Source organism: Lutjanus erythropterus, chromosome 11 (assembly GCF_056507025.1).
Source record: "Lutjanus erythropterus isolate fLutEry1 chromosome 11, fLutEry1.hap2, whole genome shotgun sequence".
NCBI lineage: Eukaryota > Metazoa > Chordata > Actinopteri > Lutjaniformes > Lutjanidae > Lutjanus > Lutjanus erythropterus.
Window position 1 is genome coordinate 40,401,958 of NC_139327.1, and position 21,783 is coordinate 40,423,740.

General features: G+C 38.1%; 3 protein-coding genes across 3 annotated transcripts in view; 1 reads left to right on the forward strand and 2 right to left on the reverse strand.

Annotated features, from left to right (window-relative positions):
• Window positions 1-410: 410 nt before the first annotated feature.
• On the reverse strand, window positions 411-3,414 carry rnasekb (ribonuclease, RNase K b). The gene is made up of 3 exons (XM_084730198.1): window positions 3,203-3,414; window positions 1,993-2,075; window positions 411-1,282 (listed from the first exon to the last, which is right to left on the reverse strand). Exons 1-3 carry the CDS (start codon window positions 3,278-3,280, stop codon window positions 1,138-1,140), a joined length of 306 nt encoding a protein of 101 aa, XP_084586324.1. The 5' UTR covers window positions 3,281-3,414; the 3' UTR covers window positions 411-1,137.
• A 479-nt stretch (window positions 3,415-3,893) lies between these two features.
• bacc1 (BPTF associated chromatin complex component 1) lies at window positions 3,894-8,719 on the forward strand. The gene is made up of 5 exons (XM_084730183.1): window positions 3,894-4,246; window positions 5,092-5,186; window positions 5,671-5,772; window positions 6,225-6,559; window positions 7,634-8,719. The coding sequence occupies exons 1-5, from the start codon at window positions 4,226-4,228 to the stop codon at window positions 7,696-7,698; spliced, it is 618 nt and encodes a 205-aa protein (XP_084586309.1). The 5' UTR covers window positions 3,894-4,225; the 3' UTR covers window positions 7,699-8,719.
• A 6,577-nt stretch (window positions 8,720-15,296) lies between these two features.
• The window catches only part of LOC146319582 (P2R1A-PPP2R2A-interacting phosphatase regulator 1), a 30,656-nt gene continuing 24,169 nt past the window's right edge, over window positions 15,297-21,783 (reverse strand). Inside the window, exons 8-9 of the mRNA XM_084730181.1 lie at window positions 19,140-19,224; window positions 15,297-19,048 (exon numbers count right to left, since the gene is read on the reverse strand). Coding sequence (XP_084586307.1) covers window positions 18,925-19,048; window positions 19,140-19,224 — 209 coding nt within the window. The 3' untranslated portion in view covers window positions 15,297-18,924. The remainder of the gene's footprint in view (window positions 19,049-19,139; window positions 19,225-21,783) is intronic.

A 21,783-nucleotide genomic window follows, 5' to 3' on the forward strand; every position in this document is an offset into this window, starting at 1 on the left:
ATTAATTAAGTTTATCTTTTAATAATATAACAGAATTAGCAACAAAATGTATTTAAAATTAGTTACTTGTACTTTGAATATTTAAATTTCCTCCCACTTTATAAATATTCTTATTTAACTCAATACTTTTCACTCCACTACATTTAGTTGATAACTTTACTTACTGGCAGATTGTGTTGAAGCAGAGACAGGAAGTTTTTAATATTTTAAAAGTTTTTACATAACTTATCATCCACACAGGACCCCGACTCAACTGAACTGCTTCCTGATTCAGCATCACCTGCTCAACTTCACCATAGTTTGTTACATCATCATTTTTATGTCTGAAATTGACTGAACTGTACAAAATACAAAAAAAAAATCTTTATAAAAATAATGTTTTCTAAAATGAAAAATAAAGATGAATAATATAAAGTTTAATACACACACTTTATTGCAAAGGATTTTCCACATTAAACACCTTTCAGTTTGATCCACAGGAGCTTTAATAACAAACAGAAGAGTTTTATTTCTTCTGAAGGTTGATTCTGAGGAACCGACACACTGACGTCTTTGTGTCTGATCAGTTTACAGATACAAAATAAAGAACCAGTGATGGAAAATACATCAAATAATAAAACAGACTCAGTTTATGTTGTCAAGGCGTCTCGTCCGGCAGAGAACGAGATGTTCAACCAGCCAACAGACGATGAAACATTTGTTTCTCTAAAGATCAATTCATTTCCAATTGTTCCGTCAATAATTGAAATCTAGTTTTGAGATGAAACAAATCTAACATGCAGGAGTTCTGAAAACAAAGTGAATCAACATTTGGTCGTTTTCATGAAAAACTTAAAGGAATGATGCAACATTTTCCTCCAACAACAACAACAACAACAACAAACATCACAGCAGACAACAAACAAACACATCAAAGGTTTTTTACTTTAAAATAAATTATTCATGTGCAGCCTGAACTCCTCCCCTCACAAGAGTAACATCTTAACCAACCAGATCGCCCCAAACTGACATTTAAACAACTCTCTGACGTCAGCTGCTGATTGGTCCACTTTAAAGGAAGCTATGTGACGCTGTAACGTAACTCCATGGACAGGAAGTGACCTCCAGCGGCTGACGTCGGGTCACCGCTGAGGCTCTTTATGTCACCATGTACTCCTGACGTTTGTTGAGTCGCACCTGGCAGAGCGACACGGCGCCCACCGCCACGTAGACGGCGGCGGCGATAAAGCAGTTGATGCCGACCTGGTTATACAGACTGTAGATGTTCTGAGGAGGATTTTTACTGCAGGAGAGAAGAACAGAAAGGTTACTGAAGAACGGACAACTACTGAAGAACAGACGAGTTACTGAAGAACAGACGAGTTACTGAGGAACAGAGTGAAGAACAGACGAGTTACTGAAGAACAGAGTGAAGAACAGACGAGTTACTGAAGAACAGAGTGAAGAACAGACGAGTTACTGAAGAACAGACGAGTTACTGAAGAACAGAGTGAAGAACAGACGAGTTACTGAAGAACAGACGAGTTACTGAAGAACAGAGTGAAGAACAGACGAGTTACTGAAGAACAGAGTGAAGAACAGACAAGTTACTGAAGAACAGACGAGTTACTGAAGAACAGAGTGAAGAACAGACGAGTTACTGAAGAACAGAGTGAAGAACAGACAAGTTACTGAAGAACAGAGTGAAGAACAGACGAGTTACTGAAGAACAGAGTGAAGAACAGACAAGTTACTGAAGAACAGACGAGTTACTGAAGAACAGACGAGTTACTGAAGAACAGACGAGTTACTGCACCTCTATGTTTGTTACACCTTTAGCCAAAGTTTTAAATATCTGACTGATGTCTGTGATCGACTCTGATCAGCGGAGCTGATAAATCAGTTGGGCTCTTATTTTGACAGAACAGTGATCCAAACTGTTTCCTGTTCATTAAGGGGTTTGTTTGATTTGCTGTTCTGAAAGTCAAAGATCTGGAGTTAATGATGACTCACTCGTTACGAATGTCCTCCTCAGTGAACGGGACGTCCTCGATCAGCACGGCGGACTTCGCGCTGAAGAAGATTCCCAACATGGCCTGGTGGAAGACAGAGAAGAGTGGCTCAACATGAGGCTCGGGGACATAACAGAGGCTGTTCAGTTCAGTTTGATTCTGACAAAGTTCTCCTACAGCTGCTTGTGTTTACTAGAAATGTTCTGAAACCTTTTTTTCATGTATGAAATCATGAAACTAATCATTAGTCGCAGCCCTGCAGCAAACAGATCCTTCATCAGTTAAATATGATTTTTTCTGACACATCCTGCCAGTGGAACAACTGACTTCTGCTCTGAAACATCACGAGGCCAAAAATAAGAGTCACATGATTCACTCAAGTTCCTGAATTACAACACTTTGAAAGAATCATCTTAACACGATGGAAACTGATTATATACAGAAAATTATTATACATTCTTTAAAAGTTTTTTCTCCGAATCAAAACTCCATATTTTTCCTCTGGCCTGCTGTTTGTCTGTCTGGAAAGTTTAGTGTAAGTTGCAGAGTTTTTGACATATCAGCTGTAGAGATGTCTGCCTTCTCTACAAAATAATGGAACTAAATAACACTCAGCTTCTGATGCTCAAAAAGTCAAAAAAAAAAATACGCAATCTAGATAAATAAATAGTACTGTAGGTAAGAGGAAAGATATGTATTTTTAATTTTCAAGTGAAATGTCCCTTTAATATCCGTGTCATCAGCTGATCAAACATTCTGATTTACATAATTCTGATCAATACCCACAACATACATCGGAAATGAGCCTGTATGTCCGATGACGATGATGATGATGATGATACCTTCCTCTGATTTAAAAGCAACACCAGACTTTAGACGCATCCATTACGTTAATTACACAGACACAGATGTCCAGTACGAGCTAATTACACACACTAGCTGTTATTGATTACTAATACTGCAATATCTATGTAAAAGCTTGGCCTATTTGGGCTCCGTCTATCTATCGCACACGAATTTACGTCCAAGAATTACTTTATGACTGACGGCTTGTTTTTCATCATTTTGAAGAATTCACGACCTTCAACAAACATGAAATTATAAATATCTGCACTGATCAGGTTCGATTTTTATATTAAATGAAAACGCCCCGTGAAGGTTCGCTATACAATCAGGTGAATCCAGGAAATAGTCAGCTCCAAATGTCTTACCAGCATAATAACCCCCCAGATGCTGATCACGATCCCGCACGCGGCCATCTTCGGCCCGCAGAACAGAAGCGACGGCATGTTTGATCCGGACTGATCGATGGATCAAAATGTGTTTTCTATTTCTGATCAACTAAACTGAGAACTGATCCATCGAAGGACACTGCCTCACGGTCAGCTGATCCGCATCACTCGGTGTTACTCGGGGAAAGTCGGTAACTCTCGTGACGCCTAGTGGTAGCGACCAATCAAAATGGTCGCGTCTACATGAGAACCCCCTCATTTACGGAACTCTCGCGACATTTGCACGTGTTTCTCTTCTCAATGTACTTTAGACAAACTAGTAATGCTTATGATGTGAAATCACTGTGGTTATGATCTGCTGTGGTTTCATGATCATGATTTGGGTTAAAATTTTCACTCTCGCGAGATCTTTTGCGGGCCTAGGTTCCCTGTTCTCGCGAGAGTAATAATTTTAATCTATATCATGACTTTTCCTGGTCCTAATCAAGTGTTTCTTGACCGTAAACATGATCATATTTTTATATCAGTTCAGTTTTCAGTTTATATCAGATCAGTTTTATATAAACAGTGAAATGAAGCAAAAATGCGAGCAATTCTCGCGAGAGAAGGGTTGCCATCTTGTCATGACCAATGAATATTTCCGATTCGACACACCCCGCCTTTTCCGCTAAGAATGGCCAATGGCGTTCAGCTTCCGAAGTCGCGCAACATTTCCTTTATGCCGTCAGTCAGTCAACCTTTGTTGTTCCATATATCTACTTTAGCTTCTGAACATGTAAAATCTAAATAATTCAACAGAGATTTACGGTCTCTTTTTGATTGAGGATCTCCTGAAGCTTTGGCGTTTAGAACTCTTTCTATGGAAACCCGCTAACCACAGCGGGCTGGCTAACGTTACAGGAGCTAACGGTGGCTAACGTTAGCAGCTAGCTGTGTATGTCGTGTTATTGTTTTGACTGAAGAATAAAGTTTAAAGTAAAGAGCTTCAACTCCTTCACCACAATGACGTCAGCCTCTGCGAAGGTAAGTTCACACCTGATTACTGTAAACTAACTTTTAATAGCGCAGATAGAGAGCAGGTCACACAGCTGTACACCAGACTCCATTCAGAAATCGTAGTAATTATGCGTCTCGACTCAAGGCACGAATTTACACTGTAAGAAAAGTGCTGTAACTTTTTTCTCCTAACTTAATAAAATCTAATGAGAGATTCGGCATATTGTTAATGCACGAAACATGTCACTTCATGGCTGAACAAAAATCCAAACTTTACTGGTTCATGGTTGATGTGAAATCTCCTAATGGTAGAAGAGCTGTTCAAAGTGGACCTGAGGAAGGTGTACTACCTGCTGATTAGCAGTGCAGCGTCACAAGATCCCTGCTGACATCACAGATATAATAATGACGTATTTCCATATGCACACAGTTAGTTGATCACCATCAATATGACCATCAGTTGTTCTTTATTAACAAATCAGCACAGCGCTTTTATTTATATGATACATACAGTAGGTAGAGTAAACTACCTCATCATATTTATCTTGTTTTTTGCTCTGTTGCTTAACATAATTTCACATGTGTCTTTGATAAGTGTGATTACATGCACGCTAGTATTCTGATTATGTTCTGCACATGTTAACATCTTATCCACGTTTCTGAACCATCTCATGGTATCTTAGGTGATGAGAGATGAAGACACGCCTGTAGGCAGACAGTCAGAGACCTGGATACTGTTACGTTCATGTATTCGGCGATATAAATAACCATTTTTTCATGTTCCATGCAGGCACTATATGCTGAGTTTAATCAAAAACAGATTGAGGCCCAAAACCAAAAACATACTGACATATAAACACTCTTGTCTGCAGGTGGGGGAGATTTTCTCAGCAGCAGGAGCTGCTTTCACCAAGCTGGGAGAGCTGACCATGCAGCTGCACCCAGTGTCTGACTCCAGCCCTGCAGGGTGAGACACACACACACACACACACACACACACACACACACACACACACATACACACACACACACACCAGGGTTCTTGTTTTTCTTTTTATTTTCTTTAATATTTATATACTTGACAGCACCGAACTCACTGGAATCATTCTGGTGAGGTAACATGAGGTAACATGAGGTAACATGAGGTAACAGCCTGCTGCTGCTGTCTGAGTGGAGCTCAAGCTCTTATATCACTTCACACTCATTTTACACAAACAGTCACTTTATCTTAGAGAAGTCAGTGTTGATTTATGTTTGCTGTATTTGGAACATTTTCGCTGTCCGATGCGTGGGGCGTACGTCCGTATGTTCCACATGTTTGGATCTATTTTTTTATTTTTCATGTCTTTCCTGTAATGACTGTTTTCATCATTAATAAATCTGTTGATTATTTTCTCCATTAATCAATTAATGATGATGAAGACGTCCTCTCTGTGTGTCTTCATCCTCAGAGCCAAGTGGACGGAGACGGAGATCGAGATGCTGCGTTTGGCGGTGCGTCGGTTCGGAGACGACCTCAACAACATCAGCACGGTGATCAAGGAGCGCACTGTGTGAGTCATAAAGGAGCAGTTCGTCTGTTATTCAGCAGCTCTCTTAGGGATTCAACTGTGATTAAAGTGAAAATTCAGGAATGTTTTAATCCTGTTTGATTTTTTTTTAATCCCTCAGTATGTTCAACAACTCTTTAATATGTTAGAATAAATTCTTCAAGACTGAAATTGTCTTCATTTTGAGGCAGGTAGGGATGGATGTCATCAGGATTTTATTGCTAGTAATACTCTTGCCACAATTTTGAAGAAATATCTAATTACAGCTAATTAAATGATTATTTTGACAGATATTACAATGGCGATGGCGGAGTATGATTTGTCATATTACAGGAAAGGATCATTTTTTTCCCTCTGTTTCCAGTCTATGCTAAGCTAAGCTAACCAGCTAACTGTAGCTTCACATTTGAAGACGATATGAAGTGTGACTCAGGTGTGTGTTTCTTCTTCTGCAGCGCTCAGATAAAGAGCACGGTGAAGAGGAAGCTGTACGAGGACAGCAGAGTCCCCATTTCCTCTGAGTCCCCGAAGAAGACTGTCAAGAAAACCCCTGTCGCCATGACGCCTACGCCGGCCCCCGCCGCTCCCAACATGATCACTGTGCCGACCTCACAGGTTGTCGTGGCGACGGGCATGCAGAACAGCTCCTCCCTGGCCCCGCCCATCAAGAAACAGAAGACGGCGGACGTGACGCTCAGCGCTCTGAACGACTCAGACGTGAACAGCGACCTGGTGGACATCGAAGGACTCGGCGACGGCTCATCCAACAAGAAACTTAACTTTGACCAAGGTCAGTGTCGTCATGTCATTTACACAGAGGAGGGAAGTAACTAAGTACAAATACTTAGTTACTTTACTTTAGAATGGGAAACTCTGAATGTGTCCTTCTTATGTCTGTTACTTCATTTTTCTGTCTCGTCCCGTCTGTCCCGTGTGATGTCCTCTGATGATCCACCTGTGAATCGTCTTTTCTGTGTCTTGAAATCCGTCTTGATGTTGAAGGCGGAGCACAATGATGCAAAATAACAATAATCAATAATTCACCTCAGAGTCATTCAAAGTAAAGTTAAAACGAGTCTGTTGTGATGTTTGTGTTCAAATGTTGGGAGGAAAAGTAAAAAATCCTCAGAAAAATAAATACTCAAGTAAAATACAAATATTTGAGAAAACTACTTAAAGGGATAGTTCAGTCATTATCTCCTCACCCTCATGTTGGTTGAAGGTCAGGTTTAGTTTTTTTTTCAGTGCTGCTGGAGTTTCACAGGAAAGAACGTCTCAAACAGACGGGACTGTCGGAGACGTGGATCACATCAGACGAGCAGTATGGAGGCACTTCATTTTTTTTATAGTTGTTTTTTGCGTTTGAAAACTGGTCACCATTCACTTCCATTGTTTGTGAGATTCTGTTTTCTTGTGAAACTCCAGCTGAGTTTTATGGACTAATAAAATAAACCCGACCTTCAATCAGCATGAGGGTGAGGAAAATATGACAGAATTTTCATTTTTAGGTGAACTGTACCTTTAAGGTTTGATGGTTTCAGATGAATGTGATCGTGTCCAGCTGTCACAGCGCTGAGACGGAGGTCACTTCTTTATAAAGACAGGCGCCGCCGCAGAGAAGCTGAGATTACAACACACACTCACTGCACTGTGTCTTTACATCGTAAACGTTCAGAATCGTATAAAATCTTTTAGGTACAAGATTCCAGATGATTCTGCAGGACTTTTCCTTCCCTACAGAGTATTTTTACTCCACAATAAAAAAGTTTAAACAGCCTGCTGCAGTAAAATCTGCAGTCACATCGTCCCCTCTGACTGAGGAGGAGCAGAACGTCTCCTGACTCTGTGTCTCATGTCTCCTCAGAGAGCCTGAACCTGGACTCCAGCCTCATCATGAACTCCAGTGACCTCCCCCTCCTGTCCCGCTGACCTCTGACCTCTCTGCTGGAAACATCCAGAAGCATCACGTCGAGTCAAACACGTACACTTTTATTTTATTTTTACAGAGACTCTCCTGTGACCTGACGTTCATCTCTTTAATATTTGTGCTCGTTTTTTAAGTTCAAGTGACAAGAAAAAAAAAAGTTTTGGATTAAAAGTCTTTACTTTGAAAAAGTGACAAGACACCAAATTAAAAACAATTTAGTTTTTTAAAAAGACATTTTGAGTGATGAACTTCAGGTCAAGTTTTTGTTTGTGTAACAGAATCATGTTTCCTCAGTGAGTTTTAGTTTGTTCTGAAAAGTTTTATTAGAAATCAGACAAAAAGTCTAGTTTTTACATCCTGTGTTGGCATCATGAAGAATAATGTGGAGCTACAGATCAGTGTTTCCTTCATCATCATCATCATCATCAGATTTAAAGAGTGTAAAACTGTAGAGACACTTTAACATGAAGAAACAATGTAATGACTGACCTGAGTGGACAGATTCTCAGAAAATGTCTCAGAGAAAAACCTGGACTGTAAAGAATATTTCTGCTGTGACAAATCTCACATTCAGACTCAAACCAACAAGACGTTCATCCATCGCTCAGTCCGACGTCCTGATTGGTTCCTTCTGAACAGGGATCAATGATTTCCAACATCAGTACGACACCAGTATACAGAGCTGCATCATCAGATTCTACTCACTGAAAAAAACAACACAAATCACACCTGAGTCATGTTTTTAGAATAATCATGTAAAAACTATAACTTCCTCTAATACTGCAAATCATATTACAGTTGCAGTAAGAGTCAAAATAATCTGTTAGATAGTTTTTCAAAATTGTTCAGACCTACCAGTATAAAAAACAATACTTAATAATACTTAATAATACCTAATAATACTTACCCACAGCAAAAAGGAAAAACAAACAAAACAACTAAACACAAAAACATTTTTCTTTCTTTATTAGCAACCTGCACACAGTGCTGGTACATAACAATAATAATAATAATAATAATGATCTTTATTCATGGAGCCCTTTCCAAAGTTCACGTTACAAAGTAAATAAAGTTTGGAAAGTTTGATAAAAACAAACAGATAAATAATTCAGTGTAAAATGGCAAGAACAGGAAAATAAAACCATTTTAAGAACTAAAAAAGTTAAACCTGGTAAAATCAGGAAAGGCTCTCTGATGAAAGTCTGACTCCTCGGGCAGAAAAAAACTGAACTGAACACGTAGATCAGTTTTTATTAGATCTGATACTAATGTTAGTGTTGTGTTTTTTGTAAAGATGGTATTGAAAAGTATCAATACTTTAATACTGATAACTTTCCTACTGAAGACGCAGATCTTTAAAAACTCAAACAGGAGGAAGCAGCACTTGTTGGGGACTATTTTCAGCGGCGGATTAAAACAGAACAGGTATGAGGCTGCGACACACAAACATTCAGGCTGGTTTGAGTCTGAACGTGAGATCTGTTATATGATGATAATAAATCTGTAGACGAGCCGTCATCAGTTGTCGATCATGACGGAGCGGCGATGAGTTCTAGAAAATCCTGATTGTTTTTGACTTGAATCGATCAGCGGCTGTGATGTAAAAACACTTTGATCATGTTGAGTAAAGAAAAAAACTGAAGTCAGAACAGGTTGATTGTCTTTTTTTCATCACGTTTACAGACAAAAGATTCCAGTTTTTGGTCTCATTCCAAGAAAGACGGTATTCCTGCTGATCAAAATTAATATTCCACTAATATTCTCTGATTAACATCATAACATCTGGATATGTCTTAAATTATATATCAGTGGTGCCCGACCTTTATACCTCTGATAATTAATCAGGAGTCTTAAAATGTCATTAACTGCACCTCGTTTGCTTTTGTTTTATCTGGTGGAGAAAAGAAAACTTAAAATTAAACTCAAAATAAGACCAAAAAAAGAAAACGAATACGAAAACTTAGGGAAAATGTGTGTTTCTGTCGGTGAGTCTGTTTCTGACACAGCGAGCTGTAAACAGACAGGAGGCCGGTCGGTGGGTCAGAGATCTACTTGCCCAAAGCCAGTTTTTACTTGCCCCCATACAAACTGTTTTATTTATTAAATAACAACAAATTACAATTAAAGTAGCTGTGATGTTTCATTCAGTGCTGCAGCGTCTGTAAACTGTCAGAAAATATAGAAAAATGTCCCAGATGATGTCTTCAGATGTCTCATTTTGTAAAACCTAAAGATATTCAAGCGGACAAAACAGGAAATCTTCACATCAAAGAGGCTGAAAACAACATTTTCTACCATTTTGCATGAAAAATGACTGACATGATCGACCAGTGATCGATATCTAGGGGTTTTAGACTGTTGGTCAGAACAAAAATGACCTTTTCTGATTTTTTATAGATCAAACAATGAAATGAAAATAATCACTGCTCTCAAATAATCTGCCAGTTAGTTTCTCAGTTAATTGTTTCCAGTTTTTAACAAAAAACCAAAGTGCAAATTTACATCTTCAGATGAACCAACAGTCCAGAAATGCTCAGTTTTCATGAATCAATAATAATAATAATAATAATAATAATAATAATAATGATAATGATAATAATAATAATAATAATAGAAAATAGTTTAGACAAAACAAAGAGGACAAAATAAGAAAATGTCAAAGCAAACTACAAAAATAAGAGCCAAGTTGTAATAATTCAGATGAAATAAAACACATGTTCTGATATGATACAGACTTTGTTTTATTGATAGTTTTCATATACAATATAATATATATTTATAGTTTGTAGATGGTTTCCACTAAAAACTAAAAAGTCATTCTGCGTCATTTTTACAGCCATGAGATCATCAGGAGGGAATGAACACTTGAATATAGACTTTTATTTTACAGTTGCATAAAAATACATCATCTCATTTGTCTTATGTAGAGAATTTGTCCAAAAGAAAAAGAAAGAAAAACTATTTACAGGTTGAAAATACTTGTGTGAATGTTTTCATAGATGTGCTTTTAGTTCCCTTTTATCATCTCCAATAAAACTCTAGCAGCCCTTTTTAAAGTCGTATTTCACTCCGGCAGACCGCCGTCGTTTTTCAGCACTTTTAGACCCGAAAACGAAGCTGCTGCTGTCGTCTGAACATCCAATTACATGATGCTTAAATTTTTAAACTTTTACAGCCTGAAGGAGGAAAATGAAGACAACACAGAAAACTTAAAAACATTTTTTTAAAGTTCGTGTTTGTTTGCTTTCTGGCAGCGAATTAGATGACAGATAGATACACATCTCACAGCTGGTTAGCTTAGCTTAGCATAAAGACTGGAAACGGGAACAGCGAGAGACGATTTTTCATTTTTAGTTGACTTTTTAGAGCGTTTTAAAGAGTAAAGAAAGTTGAATTCTTAAGACAACCATTTTTTTTCTCATGAAAAACATACCAGTTCAATCTTGACCTTAGAAATAAAACTTTTGACAAAGTAATCTTAACTGAAGGCCCAATTTTTTGCCCCAAACTTTGTCATGTTTTAATGAGCAGATGGAGCTCAACTGTCACTAAATGATCTACAAACTGGTCACACCAAAAACAAGAATCAGCATCTTTACCGCTACACAACCACGTGTTACCATCTCAGCTGATGCCTCTGGGGACGGACCGCTGTTCCAAAAAAAAAAAAAACACTGGACCGAACGGCCTGTCGTCCCAAAAAAAGTCCACTGCTCCGAAGGACTGCTGTTCTGAATATTTTGGTCTATTTTGATGTGCAAACATCAGATGACCTTCGTTGTCATGGTAACAATAATAAACACTTGATTAAAGTCATAACTGTCACAGTTTGGTTGGGTTTAGGCAACAATACAGATATTGGACACATTTTAGTCTGATGATACTTGTATTTGTAAAAAGTACATTTTCTGTACTGGATAAAATATTAGACGTGAATTTGGCTTTAAGTTACACCAGGTGTTTTTTTGTTTGTTTTTTTGGAGCTTCAGAAGAACAGGTGTTTGTTTTGGGCCGTCAGACACGTGGGCTTTTGGTCCAGTGGGACATTTTTCAGTTTCGGTGCAGTAACATGTCAGCTGACTGAACTCCATCCACTGCTGACGCCTGTAACTCACAGTTGAAAGTTTTGGTAACTAAAACTGAACCTTGAGTTCAGATTATTTAGTCAAAATCTAAATGAAAATAAACCGTGTGATGTAGGGAAACTACGGGTCACAGGAAGGGTCAGTTTTTGCGCTGAGAAATCACTGCATTCTGCCAGAGTGAAATACCACTTTAATACTGAAAAACGTTGTCTGGTTACTCGTTACATCCTCAAACTTCTGTCTCCGTGACGACAAACAGTAAGACACAAACAGAAAGAAGAAGAACGGCGTCGCCCCTGCATCGATTCAAAAACCTTTTCGAGGACTAATCAAGGTAAAACTGGCATCAGGTGAAGAGAAAGTTTAGAATAAAACACACTTGAGAATGTCCAGAACAAAAAGCTTAAATCCACATGATTAAAAACTAAAACACGGCGCTGAAAAATGTGTCACCAGGGCCAAAATGAATTTAAAGACCAGATAGTTCCAGTGTGACTGGAGGTTTTTTTCCACGTAGAAACCTTGTTGGTATAAAATGTGGCTGAAAGTTATATTTAGATGTAAAACTGTGAGGAAATGTACATTAAATTAAAAGAGAACAATTTAAAGGACTTAAAATGATTTGAGCCCTGAGACACTTCTGCAAATCTGACGGGACATTTTAAACTTTAAAGGACAAAAAAAAAAAGAGAGAAAATCCAGTGAGGATGAAGGCGAGGAAGATGAGACAAAAACACACGAATGAATACTGTTCTTCATGTAGTACAGATATTTGAAGTTTTCTCACAATTGTTGCATTTTGATGAAGAATTTTTGGCTTAAAAGAAACAAAAACAAACATTCTTTGCAGCAGAAATCTGTTGGAGCACCAGAGTGCAACCTGCTGACGTTTCTGTCACATTTTGATGCGGCTACATAAAACCTGTTTGTCTCTTCATACTTGAGTCGTGCAGGATGGTGAGCGAGTGCAAAGAAACAACAGAACAAACAGAAAACGTGTCTTAAAGCTACAGTTTGTGTCTGTGCAGCTGGATGAATTTGGCAGCGTGTTGTTTCCTCTGAGAGAAACCCGTCCTGCTTCTCGCCTGTTCAAACTCTGCAGTGATGAAGAAAATATTGCTCTTAAAGCTTGTCGATACGCAGGAGTGAATCTCTCTACATGTTTTGCAGCTTCATGTTTCAATTTAAATTTAATGTAAGCCTTTAAACCTTCTCTTAAACTGTTTAGAAACAGTTTTTTCTGAAAAACCAAAATGTGTCCATAATATTTAGTATTTAAAATTAGAACTGCACCAAATGTCATTTTGTAAATATTCAAACTTTTTTGTAAATATTCAAACTTTTATTAAGTGTTTCACGTGAAGCTTTGATCGTCTGTTGTCATATTTTGTGGCGTCTTTAAGACTTTAGGACGCTCTGGGGGTTTTGGAAATATTTGAGCGCAAAAGCTGGAAATATCAGAATATTAATAATATTAATGTAGCCAGTTGTTCATCTGCAGCTGTGCAGAAATATCGACTTTAAACAGAATTAATGGACATGCAGAATTTAAAAAAGAAGCTATGCAGAAATCAAATGTTGATTAACGTTACGGACGAAGCTTCAAACGATTCGGTGCAGCTCTGGTAATAAAGAAAAACAAATTGTTCTCAAATATTTTAAAGTTTGCTTCACGCAGGGTCGAATCTCTCTGAAGGTTTTGCAGTTTATAAAAACACATTTAAACCATAACCTATAACTGGATTTTTTTTAAGTGCGTTACTGTCTGAAAAAGTTTTGTTTCCCAAAAATCTGAAGACATTAAACCTGCTTGGAGTTTTATAGAGAACTCAGTTTTTTTTTTGTATCAACTAAAATGTGTCTGAAAGGTTGGAATATTGAAAATGTATCAAAACATCTGATCAGATTCATCAAACTATGATTTATTCTTTCGTCATCTTTGATCAGTTTTATAATGTATGTGACATGATTCTTGAACAGTTTGTATGAAGACATTTTAACTTTCGACAACAAACCCATTTTCTTTAAAAAAGATAAATTAATAGTTTTTTTTATACTGAGATAAGATAATTACCTCATATGGCATTAAAAACTATGAAAGCCATATTTTTTTAACGTTGTTTTCGGATGTTTTAAATGAAGATTTTCACCCCCGCTGTATGAAACTGAGCACGACGTCCAAACAACAGCTGATCCAAACTCATCTGCAGTTATTTTAAACATTAAGTGCATTTTTTGTGAAGCAGGACAGATTCTCACAGACGGTAACAAGTAAAGAAATAAAGCAGGAAAAAAAGAAAAAGCAGCAAAAATCAACAGCATTTCTTACATTAGGATCTTACTCCTCATGTAACAGAAAATAAAATGGTCAAACTGTGCAAAGTCGTAACGACAGAAAAAAAAAGTTCAATCTGTCACTAAAACAAGTGGAATTTATTTGAATGAACTCAGCGATGACGGAGCAGCTGACCGAGCAGCGCGGGGGGGCGGGGCATAAAGACACGCCTATAAAAACAGCTTATAGAGACTCTATGTACAAACAGACGTCACAGCTGACAGGTCAGGAAGAAGAAGACCAGGTCGTTCTGAAACGAACAAACAAACAAAACCAGAATCCTGTCGGCGTGGGAAGAAAAATCTCTGATCTGACGAGCGGACAAACAAGCCGACCGTCGCTCCTCCTACATATGACGAAATGTTTAGGCACAATGATGAGTGATAATACAAAACTGTACAATACTGTGCAAGTGCAAACGCTGGAAGCAGAACTGCAGCTCATTTCTGAAGCCGTCACCTCCTCTGACCTCTGACCCCTCAGGCGAGGCGGCTACGAGCGTCATCGACTCTACGGAGTCGGTTTTGTGCACTCGTATCAAGTCATTACAATAATTTCAGACAAAGACAATTAAAAAATTAAAATATCGCACATTAAAATAAAAATCCACACAGATGAATATTTGCTTATTAAAGTGTACGTAATATTTCTGAAGGATGAACGACGCTCTTCATCCTTTTCACTGTTGTACGCAGCAGATAACTGGAATTCAATTAGAGATACTTTGAAGAGGGGAGGAAATAATCAGAATGGTTTTTTTCCTTTTTTCCCTCATAAATGGTCAATTTTAACCTCAGAATATATGCAGTTTTCTCAGTGGACTTTCCCCCTTACTGATGTACGACGGAGCATTTACTTTTTCGATCAGAGAAAATCTGAGTTTTCTTTGCTTGTAAATTTCCAATTTCAGCATCAGAATATCACCACTTCCCTCAAAAGTTTACACACAAAAAAACTGGATATTCTCTGAGATTAAAGTGGAAAATCTTCAGAGCCAAACGTCTTTACTCTGACTTTATTCTGAGAATATTTCCCTCCTTCTCTGTTTTTTCAAACGGTGATTTTTTATGGAGCCTCTATGGCAGATGAGATATTTTGTTTTGTGTGCAGCAGATAACTGAAATTTGATAAACATTTTGAATTATTGCTCAGCACTGCATGGTGGCGTATTAGGGCCAATGTAGGTTAAAAATATCTATAATTATAATAATACACAGCAGCTGGAGGGGATAATATTAATATTAACATTTTCATCTCAGAGAATACCCTTTTTTTATTCTTGTACATTTGATTAACTGTGAGTTTTTCTCTGAATGTTACTCCCTCCCTCTGCTCCGTACCAACAGTGACCACAACACGACGTCCCGTAACCAACATGTGAGGAAGACTTTGTTTTTTAACCGAGCTTCGACAGGACGTGAGCCGTTTCACACCATCGTCTGCCTCATTCAACCTCACTGGAATCATCGCCCTCAGATTAACGCTGTACGACAGCGAATCAGGGCCACTGCTGGATAAAAATACAGATACAGACCGGGGGGGAAATATCATGTTCATTCTCATAAATTTACCATTTTAATCTCAGAGAACATCAGATTTTTTTTCTTCTTGCAAATACACATCGTACCACACCAGGTGATTCTGCACCATCGTGGGCGGTGGATAACTGGAATTTGAAAAATAAACACTTTGAATTATTGATCAGCTTATTACATCAAATTTTCTCTAGTAAATTTTCGCTTTCAGTCTCTGAGAATATCCTTTTTTTTCTCACAGATATATATTATCCCCCCTCCTTTGGCTCCATCATTTCTTTTTAAACCCACAACCCAAATACGCCGTCGTACCACAACTAACATGGAGATTCTGTTGATTTTTATGGGACCTGCATGATTTTGGACCATGGTGGGCAGCAGATAATTGGAATTCACTGACAATAATTGCTGAATTCTTAAATTGAAGGGATTTCTTTGAAGTGCAAAAATCGAAACCGACCGAGAATCGATCCCCGTCTTAAAAGAACAGACTGGTTATGAAAAATGAAAGCCGACAGACGTCTGTCTGAAAACCTTTTTCACTCGATATGTCAGAGGATGAAACGGGATGAACAGCGAGTAATAAAGCAGGAGGTTTTATGGGGATTTCTGTGATGAGAGAAAAACTAACTGGGAAATGAAAAAGTAAAAGTATAAATGCACCTTTAGGAGGGAAGAGCGCCGCCGCTTCCTGCAGATTCAATATGTACAATCAAACACTGCAGGCTGAAGAAAACTGAGCACATATCAGCTGCTCCGACTGTCAATATTCACATATAGATACACTATTAACAAACAGAACACAAGTTCTTCACACTGCTGCTGACTGGGAGCCAGTTTGTAAAAACCAGTCTGTCATCCCGGGAGAAAACCGTCCTCCTGCGGTGAAACTGTCGGCCAAAGTTTAACAAACTGTCGACAAATAAATGACGTCTGTCAAGTTTCTTCTGGTAAAACCAGAACGCTTCAGTCAGCTGTGACAGACGACTAAAACCTTTCGTTAAAACACAAAAATCTTCGGCTTCAATGACTGAAACTTTGTTCAGTGGCTGAATTTCACGTTTGTCAGGTTCAGCTGGTTTGGGCTCAGAACTACCTGACAGGAAATACTCAACTACTACCATATTTGGCCTTAAAAAAAGCTATATCCCCTTCATTTTGTTTTTGGGTTCGGATGAAGATTGTTTCATAGTGTTTCATTGGATTATCAGGCTTCTGTGTATTGACTTTAGGGCCGTCCACACCAACAATGATAATTATATTGATGAACGTATACGATGAACCGTAACGTTCTGCACGCTCCTTCTGTGTCCACAGCTCAGGAACGTGGATATTGATCAGCTGTTACTGCTGTAAATTACACAGACAACAAGTTCACAAAATTTTGCAAAGATAGAAGTTTGAAGAGCTGCAATGATTAATTAATCGTTAAATTAATGGCCAGTTATTTTGATAAGACGATAATTTTGAGGGAAATTATTAAAACAACGTTACAGGAAAGACTTGATAAATAGCTTTAAAATTTTTAACCATTTTTCAGCAGATTATAACAGGATTAACTAATCCGTTAACTGACGGACAGATTAATTAACTTTGAATATAGAAAATTAAAAATAGAAAATTTTATTCATATTTTGTACGAGGTGAGAATTATTTGACGGTTTCCTGGCGATCGTCAAAGAGAACATCAGTAAAGAGCAAAGTCTCGGCTGAAATGACGGTTTCATGCAGAATCTGAAGCAGAGCTTTATGTTACAGAGACTTGAACAAGTTGTGGGCTTTAATCTGTAAATGAGGGCGAATGTTGACCGACGTTTCTGTCGTTCATCAAGTCGCTCTGGTTGTCGTTGTGGACTCCACCATCCACTTGAGTTAAAACAATATTTTTTTCCTTTATATTTTTTGTTATAGTTATCGTTCCTGGTGGTGACGGCCCTTAAAGATGAAAAATTCATCATCTTCACCAGATGTTCTAAATATATATTTTATTGAATTTGACGGTGGAAATGACAGGATGCACAGACTTGATGAAGTGCTAGCAGAGTCCAGATGTTCTACAGATCCATCAGTCATGAACGCTCATAAGTTGACTTCAAGACCGGATCGATACGTGTCGACTGGATCACTGACGGTGGAACCAAATGTTCCTGAAGTGCTTTGACTCGGTCTGGAAACATTTTGTCGTCTCCTGTGACTTTGCCTTGATTACAACTCAAGACCTAAACAGAACTTCTTCAGAACCACCAAGAACTGATCAGAGAAGATCTGGAACTTCATAAACAGCATCGACTGGATTGATCAGATTGGACTGGAGCTGCGTCCTCCAATGAGCAGCTCCAAGATTCCATGTTCTCAGACAGGCTTTTCCCACCAACATGGAACTGGCCCCGTTCCAGTGCACACAATTTTGAACTGTCTGAAACATTTCCACCAAAAATAAATTGGTTTGGAGCCTGAAAAGTTGATTCCCAGCAGGTTTTCTGTAGGAAACAAAGTGGACGTGTCATTCTACAGGTTGCTGTGCAGCGCCCTCTGTTGATGACATCACTGATTACAATGGTTCCAATTAAAACTGGTGGAAATGCTGGATGGTTCGCTGGATAGCACCAGGGTTCCAAGATTCTTGAACAGAACCACAGCTAATTTGGTGAAAAGGGGTCTTGAGAAATGCACCAAGGAATGAGACGTTCTCCAGGCTGCATGGAGGTTGTTCAGAGATGTTTGTGTGCTTCATTCTTTTATCCTTTTACCCTGTATCAGTACAACTTTACGTTGTGTTACTCTCCGTCACAAATCAGAATCAGCCACGGACGTTTAATTCCAGCCTTCTGCCTGACGACACAACCCGTGTGTCCTCGGTTCCCAAAAAGTTTTTTGTGATTTTGCAATGATGCTGATGAAGAATCCTCTGTAAACCGTAAACAAATAAGAGAGTCCTTCTGCACAAAAACAGTCGACACGGTGGCGTCTCTGAGGGAGAAGACTGAAGAGTGAAGGAGCGGCTAATAACCAAAGGAAGCAGTCGGTGTGAAGATCAGAAACTTAGCATCCAAAAGAGATTGCATGACAACAAAGAGAGCAGAAAACCAGGTGTCTGGACACAACCTTCAGACCTGTGATTCTTCTGTCCATCCAAGGTGGTCGCAGGAGGAGGCGGGACTTACAGTGATACTGGCAGATGATTGGAACAGAAGTAAGGTGCGATGGGGGTCAATGTTCCTGCTGGTGGTCGGTCTGCACCCACAGTGACAGGGTCATGACTCCGGGTGGGTTTTAGTGTCCGGGGTGCTGGTGGGAGGTGAAGGGGGTGAAGGAGGGGGGAGGAGAGAGAGACAGAGGGCTGGACTGAGGACTGACGCCTCCTGCAGGGGGGGAGTCTGCCGCCGACTGAGAGACGCTGAGGGTGGAGGGAAAGAGGCAGAAAAAAATTAGCTTTATTCATGATGTTCATGCTAATAAGACCGATGTGTGTTCGAGGAGATCCTCACCTGACTGTGTAGCTGCTGCGGTTGGCAGGATCTGTTACCCCGGCAACAAAAAGCTTCTTTGGGGGTCCATCAGACTCCACCCCTCCTGAGACACAAAGAGGTTCACAAATTTATAAATACTGCAGGTGGCGCTGCAGAAGAATGCAGCTGAACACTGTTTCACAATCTCATTAGAAAAGGTTGATGAAAACAGCAACATTAGGAATAAAATTTTTTTTTAAAAGTTCAAGTTCAGTGTTAAATACCTTTTTTGAAAAAGTGTGCTTAATGCAGAGATGGAAACAGTTTCTCCAGATAAGTTCTGATGTAGTGAACATTTAGTTTTTTTTTCTGTGTAAACCTAAATAATTGGCCAGTTAATTGACTATTAACATAATCATTAGTTGCAGTGCTGGTGTTTAGTTTGGATGTGATATGCTGTGTTTTTAATGTACCTGTTTTTCTGCACATGTAAACGGACACAAACGTAAGTATTTTCTTTTCTCACTCACATGACTGATCAGCTGTTCCTGTACTCAGAGAAGAAGAAGACGTTTCCACTGTGGGCGTCAACTGTCCCATGAAATAATAATCACAGCACGCTTGAAAAAAAAATCCTGAAGACCTCTCTCCATTATTTTTTGTCAGTGGCTTCTTATTCTTTTTCCTTATTAATTTAGTCTAAATCACCAACTTGCCAAAATCTCGAGGCACACCAAAATAGCCTCTATAACCACGGTGACCAATAGAAGCACAGAGCAGCCTACTAGCCAATCACAGGAAGAGTTCTTAAAGTTCCTAAAAGTTCTTGAAGGCCCTTTAAATGGCAGACTTAATGCTGCATAAATGTTGCTGTCCACTTGCTTTATTTGTTTTTCTAGTGTTAAAAAATGTTTGTTCTCTAATTTCTGTCTTATTTTGGAAGGAGGTGGAAAAGGAAGTGATCGGGCTGAGCATACCACAGACCAACCACTCTGTTGTGTGACGCCATGTTTCAAATTTTAAGAGGTGAGAAGCATCCAACAGTCACATGTTTGTGTTTAGGGATGCACAATATATCGGCATTAATATCGGTATCGGCCAATGTTTGTCATTTTTTAACATATCGGCATCGGTCCAATGAGTAAAACTGGGCCGATATTATCAACCGATGTTTATAACTGCATGTATGTATGTATGGTCGTACGTATGTATGTATTTATGTATGTATGGTCATACATATGTACGTATGTATGTATGTATGGTCATATGTATGAATGTGTGTATGTATGGTCATATGTATATATGTATGTATGGTCATATGTATGTATGTATGGTCATATGTATGTATGTATGGTCATATGTATGTATGTATGGTCATAAGTATGTATGTATGTATGTATGGTCATATGTATGTATGTATGTATGTATGTATGTATGGTCATATGTATGTATGTATGTATGGTCGTATGTATGTTCATATGTATGAATGTATGTATGTATGGTCATATGTATGTATGTATGTATGGTTGTATGTATGTTCGTATGTATGTATGGTCATATGTATGTATGTATGTATGGTCATATGTATGTATGTATGTATGGTCGTATGTATGTATGGTCGTATGGTCGTATGTATGTTCATATGTATGAATGTATGTATATATGGTCATATGTATGTATGTATGGTCGTATGTATGTTCGTATGTATGAATGTATGTATGTATGGTCATATGTATGTATGTATGTATGCTCATATGTATGAATGTATGTATGTATGCTCATATGTATGTATGTATGTATGTATGTATGTATGTATGGTCATATGTATGTATGTATGTATGGTCATATGAATTTAGTTTTGCTAGTTTTTCTTGTAAAGAAACAAGAAAATTAATTTGTATTTGTGTGTGTTTGTTCTTATGTATGTATGTATGTATTGTCATATGTATGTATGGTTGAATGTATGTTCGTATGTATGAATGTATGTATGTATGGTCATATGTATGTATGTATGTATGGTCGTATGTATGAATGTATGTATGAATGTATGTATGTAGGGTCATATGTATGTATGTATGGTCATAAGTATGTATGTATGTATGTATGTATGTATGTATGTATGGTCGTATGTATGTATGTATGGTCGTATGTATGTTCATATGTATGAATGTATGTATGTATGGTCATATGTATGTATGTATGTATGGTCATATGTATGTATGTATGTATGGTCATATGTATGTATGTATGTATGTATGTATGGTCATATGTATGTATGCATCTATGGTCATATGTATGTATGTATGTATGGTCATATGAATTTAGTTTTGCTAGTTTTTCTTGTAAAGAAACAAAAAAATTAATTTGTATTCGTGTGTGTTTGTTGTTATGTATGTATGTATGTATGTATGTATGTATGTATGTATGGTCATATGTATGTATGGTCGTATGTATGTTCGTATGTATGAATGTATGTATGGTCATATGTATGAATGTATGGTCATAAGTATGTATGTATGTATGTATGTATGTATGTATGTTCGTATGTATGTATATATGTATGTATGTATGTATGTATGGTCATAGGTATGAATGTATGTATGTATGGTCATATGTATGTATGTATGTATGGTCGTATGTATGTTCGTATGTATGAATGTATGTATGTATGGTCATATGTATG